The sequence below is a fragment of the Mixophyes fleayi genome, chromosome 5 (genome assembly GCF_038048845.1).
Source record: "Mixophyes fleayi isolate aMixFle1 chromosome 5, aMixFle1.hap1, whole genome shotgun sequence".
Classification (NCBI taxonomy): domain Eukaryota; kingdom Metazoa; phylum Chordata; class Amphibia; order Anura; family Limnodynastidae; genus Mixophyes; species Mixophyes fleayi.
This window is the reverse complement of record NC_134406.1, coordinates 267325362-267338119: the sequence shown is the minus strand read 5'-3', so window position 1 is coordinate 267338119 and position 12758 is coordinate 267325362. Positions and strand designations below refer to the sequence as shown.

Genomic DNA, 12758 nt, shown 5'->3' with positions numbered 1-12758 from the left:
TAATTCCAAACCATAGCCTTATCTGTGAGGAGTTTGTATGCTCTCCCCGTTGCGTGGGTTTCCTCCGGGTGCTCCGGTTTCCTCCCATACTTCAAAAACATACTGGTAGGTTAATTGGCTGCTATCAAAATTGACCCTAGTCTGTGTCTGTGTCTGTGTGTATATTAGGGAATTTAGACTGTAAGCTCCAATGGGGCAGGGACTGATGTGAGTGAGTTCTCTGTACAGTGCTGCGGAATCAGTGGCGCTATATAAATAAATGGTGATGATGATTGCTGCTAGGGGGGGCGATTGCCCTGATGGCCCCCCAGCGACCTGTTTCCATGGATCTAACTACTGTATAGCAAAAATAGCAGCTGCTATGTGGCCAAGCAGCATAAGGGACCCTTCATCCATGTTACCTCGGGCCCCTGTTCCCCTGTGTGGTGTTCGCAGTCTGCACCAAGCTTAATGAGCTCTCTGCCGTGTGAGCGCAGATGCTACAAGAAATTGATTCTGCTCAGAGGATGCAGGAGCTGCGCAGAAGCAGGGGAAGAGGAGGCAGCCTTCCGAACCATTATGGTGACCCTATCGGGGACCCTAGGAATATTGGGGCCTCTGCAAAATGTTGCTATGTGGCCCCCAACATTCTAGTGTCTGTTACACTGAATTCATTTTGGAACTGCAGTCAGAGTAAGGTGCCAGCAAGGAGGGGAAACAGCTTCACTAACGTCACAAACCATGGGCGATACATTAGGTTTGGGCAGGGTATGCTGTCACTTGTAGTTCAGCTAGCAAGCCAACGAATGCTGACCTGGTTTTATTCGCCAGTGAAGGATACCATTTTATAATGTTATGTTTTGTTTATTTCTACAGAGGTGAACATAATTTGGGCTGGCCACCAAACTCACCACAGCTCGGAGGACTACAACCTAACCACAGCCTTACGGCAGTCCTTTCTACAGAAATACTTTTCTTGGGTAAGTCATGTAAGCTATAGAGAATGATATAAGCCGGTTATCAGGGGTGTAATCCTAAAAAGAAAACGTTCCATATCTTGGAGGGGAGAATATTTCGGCACACCATGCACTTAGTGAAAAAGTAGTGCAAGCATTTATTTAATTTAGTAGGTGTCAGTGACTGTGGTAAATGGTGGTTGTGGTTTATTTAAAGAGCAGTCAGTATGAAAGTAAACATATAGGAACATATTGATAGTTAAAATACCGTTCATTGATAATCGGGGATTGTAAATATAGTGTTGTTACAGAATGAGAGAAGTGGTACTATGCATATATCATATATCCTAGCACAGAGTGAAGTGGTACTATGCATATATCATATATCCTAGCACAGAGTGAAGTGGTACTATGCATTTGTCCCATGGCAGCATACAGAGTGAGAGAAGGGGTACTATGAAAATATCCTATACCCTAGCACAGAGAGAAGTGGTATTATGCAAATATCATATATCCTAGCACATAGAGAAGTGGTACTATGAAAATATCATATATCCTAGCACAGAGAGAAGTGGTACTATGTATGTGTCACATGGCATCATACAGAATGAGAGAAACGGTGGGATGGGTCCGATGAACAAAGGCAATGTACAGTAAGGGCCAACGCAGGTGCGGACTATTCAAGTCCTTAAGACTTAAGCATCTGTATTTAAGCCGTAGTATTTGCACCAGGTCCAGGGCAGGTCTAAGTGTCGACTGATAGTGATGACTGACACAGCATCGTCTTTGTATTAAAACTACATGTATGCGTGCCAGCAGACAGCAGAGAACACGTGTATGCAAGTAAGATAAACTATAAAAATGCATTATATGCACAATACACATCTAGAACATTCTGATATGTATTTATTGTTAAAAAAATGTTTAAGAAAATTATTTTTTTGCAAATATTTATTAATGATTATTGTAATAAGAGTTATTAATTTGTTTTATAAAATATATTTTTTGCATGCATTCTGAATGACCTATGAATGTTCATATCCTACACTGTGCTCTGTCTGTCTACATACGACCAGTAACGTTTGGGCAGAACGTACTTATACCATACTTACCATCCCTCCCGGAATGTCTGTGTCTGTTGCCGTCATAGGTTATAATTAAGAGATAAACCACAGGCTGTCGCGTTTCACATACAGACAGAAGGATACTCACTAGTAAGGGTACTGTTATTATTCTAGGGCAGGAGAGGAGCTTTTATTTATATTTTTTCAAGACAGACATGTGTATACACTTATATTATAAAGTAGCATCATAAGAGTGAGGTTTTAATACAAGCCACATTCTTTTTTACATAATAGAAACTGGTTGTTGTTTTTATTGTTAGCATCAGTGCTTGTATCGTATCATCACTAGTTTTCAAGACTTGTACAAACCATTATTGGGGTCTTATAACTAATTAGTCTCAATCAGATCACCAGATCCTTCAATCCCATGACTCTCTTAAAGTATTTGTGACTCTCTAAGTCAGAAGTCCCCAGTAAAAACAGCTACTGGTGGGTAGCTGAGTCATGCAAATGGTGGGCCCCAGTCAGTGGCTAGGCCTCCAGTATTGTGGATGGCGGGATTTGTACCTCATCCCACTAAAATGACACTACGTGAGGTTTGAATGATTATTAGCAGCTAGTTGTACACTACTTAACCCAACTAGATATAGTCTTGGTCTGCCCACAAGTTCTAGTCGTTTGGGCAGATTGCTAAACAACCAGTGTCGCCCAGAATGTGGAGATGTCACCTAATATGTATTAAGATCCGCCCTTACACACTGACGTAGAACTGCATCAGTATGATTGACAGTCCTAGCTCTGTTACCAGCACTAGAGTTGGGACTGTCAATCATTGTTATGTGAAGGTATGATGCTGAGGAAGAAACAGAGCTTAATTCCAATTGGCTGACTGCACCCCTGTCAACCAGGGAAACATGAACACAGCTATAAAGCCATTAAATTGAGGAGAAATAGTAGGAAGATAGTAGTAGGATAGGAATAGTAGTGATTTATTGACACAAATGCCTCTTACTTAATAAAGTAGGAAGGTGCTTCTAAAAATTCGATCAAGGTGAAGTTAATCTTTACGATCTGAGACTTTAAGAGGAGACATTGCTTATAATAATAATGGAAAAGTGTTATTTTGAGGCAAGTTACGTAGGTAGAGTATGATTTATTATGCAATATTAACCAATTTCTCTTACTATCATTATAGTTACCATTTCATTATGTAGCGCCAGCATAGTCCATAGAGCTTCCAACTTGGGACAAACACAGTAGTAAAACTAAACTATATGGGTATATTTCTCAAACTGGGGTTTTGAAAAAGTGGAGATGTTGCCTATAGCAACCAATCAGATTTTAGCTGTCATTTTGTAGAATGTACTTAATAAATGATAACTAGGGGCCTGATTCATTAAGGATCTTAACTTGAGAAACTTCTTATTTCAGTCTCCTGGACAAAACCATGTTACAATGCAAGGGGTGCAAATTAGTATTCTGTTTTGCACATAAGTTAAATACTGGCTGTTTTTTCATGTAGCACACAAATACTTGATAGCTTATTTGTACGCTGAAATTTAAAGTTGATATTTGTGTGCTACATGAAAAAACAGTCAGTATTTAACTTATGTGCAAAACAGAATACTAATTTGCACCCCTTGCATTGTAACATGGTTTTGTCCAGGAGACTGAAATAAGAAGTTTCTCAAGTTAAGATCCTTAATGAATCAGGCCCTAGAATCTGATTGGTTGCTATAGGCAACATCTCCACTTTTCAAACCCGCCCTCGCAGTTTGATATATTTACCCCTAGGTATTAACAGACAAGGAGGTAAGAAGACCCAGCTCACAAGCTGACAGTCTATAGGGAAACAGGTGTTTGATACATCAGATTAAGCACCACTTATTGCATATTGGTCCAGGCAAGTTACAATAGGAAAAAGTGTTTTGTTGGGATACATGATCCAGTCACACAGCAGTGTAGGTTTTATGAATATAATGTAAGCTTGTATGAACTGTGTAGAGGGTTGGCAGTCAGGCCGATTAGCCTAGATCAAGAGGTGGCTCAGGAATTTGATAAGCTTTCTGAGGAGGTGAGTTTTCTGGGAACATTTGAAGGTTTGGAGGCTAGAGGAAAGTCTTGTTGTACGAGGGAGTGAATTCCGCGGATTGGGTGCAGCCTGGCAAAAGTCCTGTAACCGGGAATGGGACCATGTAATGAGCGTGGATGAGAGATCCAGATTTTGGGCTGAGAGGAGGGATACAGTTGAGAGATATTTTGAGACAAGTGAAGAGATATCTTATGCAGTTTTGTTAATGGCTTTGTACTTGACTCAGTGGGAATATTTTATATTTGATTTATTAAAATACCAGCAAACAATGTAGGGACAGACAGAGCGGAGCAGCAGTAGCAGAACGTTTTTACAAGGAAAATTAGTCTAGCCACAGTATGCAAAATAGTTTGTAGGGATGACATTTTGGTTCATCGTGTGCAGCAACACAGCCAATAGACAGCCACAAGCGATGTTACCTATCCTATACAACTGGAAATAAACAAAATGTTTGTGTCAGTATCCGGCAGAGACGCGGGACTGCGTCATCAGTCCGTGCGGCTGTTATGAGCCTCACTCGTGGCTTCAGATTGTTACCTAGGTGATCAGGAAATTTAATCACTTGGCGCAGCCATGCTGGAATCAGTTGTTTAATGTGTCCAATCATTGCATATTAGACCCAGCTGTCAATCATTCAATGAGGCTGCTGCTATTGGATCCCTGTACTTTAAAGAGCTTCCTGTTCCTGCCTCCTGTGCTGGCTGTAGGTTATCTCCGCTAGTGTGTGCTTGTCTCTATAGTTCTCTGTTTGGATATTTTGGATTTTGACCTTGGCTTGGATCTTTGGATATTGCTAGCACCCTGCCTGTCATGACCGTAGGACTGTATTCTGAACCTTGCTAGAACTCTGCCTGCCCTGATTCGGGATTCAAATTGATTTCTGGTGTACACCATTCTTCCTGGACTTTTTTTTAGACACTGGAGCTTGTTCTCCTTGGTCCTACCCGTGTCATGTCCTCACCGCATGAGACTTGTCATAGTAAGCCTGCACTACCTAGAGTGTAAGAGCTGGGGGCATTCGCGCTCTATAAGAATGGTGGCTGCCAGGGGAGGGCTGGCAAATTTTAGCCTGGGGGGTAAGACTCGACTCAGCAGCTGGTTTTAAAGAGAACAAATGCAAGTGGCCCAGTCAAGGTAGCCCACTATGGGACCGGCCCAGGGTGTAGATGCCCCCCAGCCCAGCCTGCCCCTGGTGGCTGCTATAGGTAAAGTCCTCTGCAAGCTGGTCCTGCAGGTCTTAGAGTTGGCATACCAGTGTCGTAACAGTTTGCAGAATTCCAATCTTGTAGGGTCTAGCTTTATAGCCAAGAGGAGAGAGTATAATATTAAGGAGAGTGTTTCTCCTAATTTTTCTCATTTTCATTTACATATTCTGTAAAATATAATCCCCCCCCAGCATTATATTATACGATGTGTATATAGAACCATTTGTATCACTTCTAAGCCCTCACAGCATCACCTTATCTGAATGCAAAATCATTTTCTATTTTTAAAAGCAATTTCCCCGGCCGCGGATCGCTTACAGCAGCATATCTCTTTAAGCAAAGCATAAACAAGCTGAGCTGTACTTAATTACACCTGTTGAGCCCTGTGTGCCAAGAAAAATATCTGAACAGCGTAGAAAAGAAGGGTCGGACTGATCGGCATCTCTTATGGCCTGTAACAGTTTGTGTTGCAGCAGGTGCCTGGGAGAGGGCCAGTGTTAGTGCATAAAACAGGAAAAGACATCTTACAGGATCGCTCCGCCATGTGCTGCTTCCAGGATTTCTGTCAAACTATAAACCACATTTTCTCAGGCAATGCAGAGTATGAAGACATTCGCCTCAGGCATCACCCAGTAAGGTATCTAATAACAATAAATATAGCACAGAAGAAGCAGATATTCTATTATTATTTCCTAATTAAAGCCCCGAAGCTAATAAAGACACGGTTATCCTCATACTTATTCCTCTGTCACCTACGCCCAGTGGAGGCGGCCATTTCGTGAGCTGAACGAATGTTCACGAGGATGCAGCCAATCGACTCGCTAGGAACTAAAGACATCACTAAGCATGAGACCCTTTGATCTGAATTACATTTAATTTTACACCTGCAGCCTCGTATTTGTGTCTTTGCACTAATTAATATGTGACAAAAACCATATTTGCATACTCTCCCAGAATGTAGACTCCCGAATTTCTGGCAGTTCTCCCGAACGCCCGGGAAAGCAGGCCATCCTCCCGCATCCTGCCTACTTCCTAGTGAATTGGGCGGGACATGGGATCTCAATGATGCGATTTGTGGCGCATCGCTCCATATTGGCCCCACCCACATGAAGTGATGATGCATTTATAGCTTTGCATTACGGGGGGACTGGGTTAAACGCTCTTGTCAGCTGACCTCCCCTTTAGGATCTCCCAGAGGGGAGTTAGAAAAAGCAGGCGAGTATGTTCTAAGCTTGTACAAAAACTTGAAAATGATTATTTTTGTGCTCTCAATATTACATATTGCAGTTTTTGGTGAGACAATAACTTTATTGTTATTACTGCAGAATCTTGAGCTTAGGGCCCCTGGATGTGTCGCCCACCCCCCATCCCAAGGGCTGCCCTTTTAGTATAAATAGTCCAGCCTGACCCTTCTGTTCCCCACCCTCTCTGTCCAGTACATCCTGCTAGAATGTCTTAAACCTAATTACAATTAGATGCTGGCATGGGCTGCCTTGTGAGTTGGACATTCTGGGTGTCTTGCTGGGCGTCAGTGTACTACTGATCCCAGCATGCCCTGGCCGCCTTAAAGTATATGGGTATGCTAGTGCTAGTAGTACTACAAGTGCCAATAAACACTGGCATCCAGGGCCCGCTGGGGCTTTTAGTGCACCTGGAAAAAATTGTTATGAAGGTTCGGAACCCTGGTAATTGGTACCCCCTCCCCCCTCTCTGCGGCCCTGACGACTTGCATAACACCAAAATGTATTCACTGCAGACAGTCTAATGTGCAAAACCTTACAAAAGACAGATCCAATAAAAACAATTAAAAAGAACCAGAGAGCATAATTCTGAATGTCCCTAAAATGAAACCAACAGCAATGGAGCTCCATATGAATAGAGTACAGACTGATTAAGGGATCAGGCCGCCCTAGGCTATTCCGCATGTAGCGCCCCCTCGCCGTCCAAACCAGGGTAATACGCAGGGGTAAAAAAACTAACTCATCCTTAATTTAAAATCCAACTTTATGTTTTTATGTTCACGTTCCTGTGTTTTCCAAATTCAGATCCACTTGGCTTTTTATAAAGGTGACGGCAATCTTTGCCACTTGTTTCATTTTCAGTGACATCAGAACTGTATATCAACGAGCGCTACTGAGGGTGAAGGAGGAGGGGCTGTCACACCTGACGCTATCCTTGTCTCTCCTACTCGCTAATCCTCAAGCGCCCGCCCAAGGATGACTCATTGTCTTCAGCCTTCACAATGGGAATATGTCACAATCAATAACCTGCTACATTTCTCTTTCATGTTCTCTTTTTACATTGGGGAACAAACATTATCTTACATTGTAAAATTAATGTCAGTTTGTACCTCTCCCTGTCACAATTTTGAACCCCCAAAAAATGTTGCTCCCCACCAAAAGCCTTGTATCCTAGGCCAGAGCCCGGTGAGCCTATAGGATAATCAGGCTCTGAGTACAGAGATAGAATAGAATTCTTTTTTAGAATTTATACAATTATTATATAACAAAAACCTAAATTGAGAAGATAACATATATAAATAATGTAATTATTTTTTTATATAAAATAAAACGAGGATGCACAGACATAAAACCAGGACATTTTTCCAAAATGTTAATATGAAATGGGGGGGGGAAGGGAATCATAAACATTGCAGACATTTGTCTTTGTCTTGTACATAGCTGCCTATCAACCATGTGAGTCTGTTTTAACCTGGTGCACTGGAAATGTCAGGAGTTCTGTTTACTAATATAGAAGCACCCCCAGAATAGTTGAAATAGGTAGACTGCATGCTGTATCCCACCCAAAGACGTTTTATATAGACTTAACTAGTGGTTTTTAAGTGTGTTTATTGCAGACAAAGAACATCTGCAGAATATTGCCTTAAGACCTGGAATACTAATGATAACTTTTTTAATTTATTCCTTTAATGTTTCAGGGTATAATATTTAACTGTGATCCCCTCTGAGCCACCACTGCGCCTCCGCTAGAGATGCTCAGGCTCGGTTTTCCAAAAACCGAACCCCTGACCATCGCCAATCCGAATACCGTGCCTAGCTGGCTCGGTACCTTCCCGCTTCCTCGGATCTGAATGGAGGCAAAATGTCATTGTTGTGTCGTCGGATCCCGTGGATTTTGGATTCCATAAGTACCTCCCTTCCCAGGAGATCCAGCGCCATTGTTCACACAGAAACAGGGGTAGCAGTGTTCTTGTCACTCTCCAGTCTCCAGTGACATTGCTCAGTGCCATTGCTCATACAGAAACAGGGGTAGCAGTGTTCTTGTCACTCTCCAGTCTCCAGTGACATTGCTCATACAGAAACAGGGGTAGCAGTGTTCTTGTCACTCTCCAGTCTCCAGTGACATTGCTCAGTGCCATTGCTCATACAGAAACAGGGGTAGCAGTGTTCTTGTCACTCTCCAGCCTCCAGTGACATTGCTCAGTGCCATTGCTCACCCAAAAACAGGGGTGCAGTGTTTTTGTCACTCTCCAGTCCCATTGCTCAGTGCCATTTCTCATACAGAAACAGAAAGGGTAGCAGTGTTCTTGTCACTTGTCAAAAATTAACTGAAAATTACTGGAAATTAATGTTGTTGAGGTAATAATAATGTAGGAACAAAAAAAGAGCCAAATTATGTCAATTTAGCATTTTTAGCAATAGAGATCCAAAACCAAAACATGTCAGGGCGGTTTTGCCAAAACCAAAATACAAGGTTAATACAGATCCAAAACCAAAACCAAAACACGGGGGTTAGTGAACATCCCTAGTCTCCGCTGCCTGCTACATCTGATGTATGTAAACACAACTCATTTGGTTTGTAGCATTACATAATTCAGTCATGATGTAACAAATTTGCTTGTAGAGATTTGATGGTATTGGGAAAAGGTGAAGAAGGAAGAGGAACATAGGTGAGACACTAAATAGGAAAAAAAATCACCTTCCAAATACATTACAATACAGCTACGGTACTAGTGGTAACTGTAAACATTAAGGCAACCCAAGAATAGTAAACTAAACTGAGGCCAATAGGCCAAGCTATAATGTTTGTTAAATGGCGATTACATTTGTTTCAAACACGAATTTAAGAGTTTTAGGATGTTCCTTACTTGTAAATAGGACATGAACCCATTTCTTTCACCAAGAAGGAAAATTTAAGAAATGATTGTGATGGTTCAATCATTTTTAGCTACAGACTTGTTTTACCATCAGGAATTTGCATAGTGGGGAAATCTCTGGTGTTTTGTTGAAACAGATGTGGGAAAATCCTGGACGAACAGCAATTACCCCTCAAATGTTTTACACCCACATCTTTTCAGTTTTTGTTGAAATTATACAGTTAAATGCCTCAATGTACTCTGAAATTAAAGCATAGTACTAACAAATAATTAGAGAAAAAAATGAAATCATAGAATATTTTTGTTTAACAAAATTTTATCTAATTGAATCAAATTTTTATGTAAATCTATTTTTGCCTCTTGAAAGTAACAGATGAAACACATCCGTGGCATTATTTCTACAGTGTACATCCAATATTGTTCAGGAAGTTCTTTCCAACACTGTTGCAAAAGTTCCCACAAATGTGTCGCACTTGTAGTTTGCTTGGCTTTCTCCCTTCTGTCCAGTTTATCCCAAACCAGCTGGATGGGGTCTAAGAGTGGAGACTGTGGTGACCAGTCCATGATTTGAAGACTGCCGTCTTATTCTTTTCCTCAAAGGTAGTTCTGACATATTCTTGAGATATGTTTTGGGTCTTTATCTTTCTGTCTGGTGAAGCCAAAAACAACTACACATAGACCAGAGGGTATTGTGTGGTGCTACGAAATGCTGTGGTAGCCCTGTTGGTTCAGGCTCCAGTCACTCTATGCAAACCACCAACGGTAGATCCAGCAAACGAGCCCAGACCGTCACGCTTCCTCCTTCCATGTTTGACAGTTGGTGTCACACACTGAGGAACCATCCATTTGTCTACTTTACAGTGTACAGAAACCCTACACGATGAACTGAAGATTATACATTTTGATTCATCAGTCCGTAAGACCTTCATCCAGTTTTCAATAGTCCATTGGAATAGCATCATAGCCCAAGCAAGCAGCTTTTTCTTATTTTGCAATCTTGACCTGAGAAACCTGCAGCTCAAAGTCTTCTCCTCACAGTTGAAACTGAGACCATTTTAGATTATTCACTGGTCTTGAATATCTTAAATTTCACCACATGCTGGAAAAATGGGGGTGTTCTAAAACATTGACAGGTAGTGTATATGCCATATAGATATTTTCTTTTCTGCAAATTTAAGCATTCATGTTATCACAGGTCTGGTCATCTCATTCTGGCCCTACTCAATGAGCTCTTTTGCCGACCATAGGTCGGTTTAATTGGGTAACCAAGGACACAGGTAAGTCAAAGGAAACAGGGACCTTCCTTCGTGGATCCTTTATGACTTCTGACAGTTGTTTCTTTGGCTTCTATTTTTAAAATCGTGATTTTTGTTGTCGTTGACTCTTGGATGAGAATTTGTTGACTTTGGACCTTGAATAATGTCTTCTGAACCACTGGTGCGTTTTTCTAAAACTTTGATTTTATCCATGTTAATTCTGATTTGGGACAATGTTCAGGATATGGATGTGTTTGTAGTGATATTAGGAAAAAACGGTTGGCATGGAGTGGCATTATCTGTCTGGGATACCAATGATAGAGGTGCCAATGAGGTGGGCGATCATTGAAGAGTGGGGAAGTCAGGAGGGGATCTGTGTGGCTGTTGAAACATTGCTTCTTGTTCTTCTGTCTTCGTTGTTCTAGGCTTAGCCATATGTTCGATTACTTTTCCATATCATTGAACAATATTCACAAAGAGAGCTGAGCTTTAAATAGCAAGAGAATGGAAGGTCAGGTATATATATATTGTGATACTACACATGTTCTTCCATGAACAGCGGCTGCGTTTTACCGGAAGCTGTGTAGACCTGTTAGTTTATGGATAACTGTCAGGCGCCGCTCGGCGGCTGCCTGTCCTTCCGCATTAGCGCGTCTGGTTGCTAGGCACTTCCATCTCCGCTCGGCCACCCGGCTACAGGTTAGAAAGCGTTCCCGTTGCCAGGCAACGGGACGCTGCATGTAGGTAGCGCTACAGCGCTAATGGATGACAAGCGCTATGGCGCTAGGGATGACAGCACTACAGGTGCTGAGGCTCATTGGCTAGCAGCACTATTTAAGCCTCTCTGGATCCCACCTCCTGTGCCAGAGTTTCAGGTTCTCCTGTCCTCCAGCATTTCCAGTGTATTCCTGTGATTTCCTATCTCCTGACCTTTTGCCTGCCTCCTGATTATTGTCGTTTGCCTGTGACCCTCGTGACCCGGATTGCCTGACTACCCTTTGGATCTCCCCTTCTGTACCTCGCTGCCAGAACGTTACCGACCCGGCTTGACTCACCACCCCTTCGGATTCTCTTGTGTACCTGCATTGCCCGCACCATTGCTGAACCGGCCTGTCTGACATTTCTCTCGTGCTTCGCTATCTGACTCGTGGAAGGACCGCGACCTGCGTGTTCCCTGCAGCTGAGTCCATACCTCCTTGCGGGGGTCCCTGGTGAACACCAGGGGCACGTTAGACTCCGCACCTTCCTCCGGGTAGTGCCAACGATAGCAGGTACGCTATACTCAGTCGTGACAATAACACAGTCAGTTCAGTCTTCAATGAATTGTGCAGCAACTATGAAAAACAGCAGGAATGTGTCAATCAAAGTAAGTGAGACTAAAAGGGCCTGATGCTAATTTAAACTGATGCACTGATTTGTGTAACGTAAATCGCGAAAATGTGCCCTACCCATGCTCAGAAAGAGAACACATACGTGTGCATGTAGAGTTTTGTGCATCTAACACTGGTGCCTCTTAACTACTGGAGAGGCGGACCGTGGGTGGCGTGAAAACACAGGCCGAGTGTAGTAGTGCGTGTTCATGCAAATGCGGCTCATGCAGATCTGCAGAAACACACATGTTGAAGGAGTATATTTTGCATTTGATTTGGTGTAAACCAGGAGCACATGCTACTTATATGGAGCTGATCGCACCTTGAGATGTGCATGGCTGTGCATATGGGCAGAAAGAGCTAGGTTTACCTGCACTTTTTTTTAAGAGTGGTTTATGCCCATTTTGCAACCAACTTTGCCACCAAACCCAAAGTCTGATGATATTCGCACCAATACAAATTGTGTTGGGTACGTTTACCCGACGGTATTTACACCAACAAAGACGAGACATGCAAAAAAAAGAAAAACGATAACTGTAAAAGCAACAAGAGTATAATACAGACTTACCTGTAAAACTACAAAGCAGATTTGCGAAGAGAGCGGCGTGCTGGCAGCTCGACGTTCAGATGACAGAGCTGGCCGGCACCTCATGTTGACGTCAGTTTAAAGAGCTACATAAAGGAATGTACATTTAAAGCGGCAATGTGAGGACCCCACA

The 12758-nt window shown here is 42.4% G+C and overlaps 1 protein-coding gene across 1 annotated transcript in view; it reads left to right on the top strand.

Moving 5' to 3' along the window:
* AGMO (alkylglycerol monooxygenase) overlaps positions 1-12758 on the top strand; it is a 172350-nt gene that overhangs the window by 51985 nt on the left and 107607 nt on the right. Inside the window, exon 5 of the mRNA XM_075211417.1 lies at positions 856-959. Coding sequence (XP_075067518.1) covers positions 856-959 — 104 coding nt within the window. The remainder of the gene's footprint in view (positions 1-855; positions 960-12758) is intronic.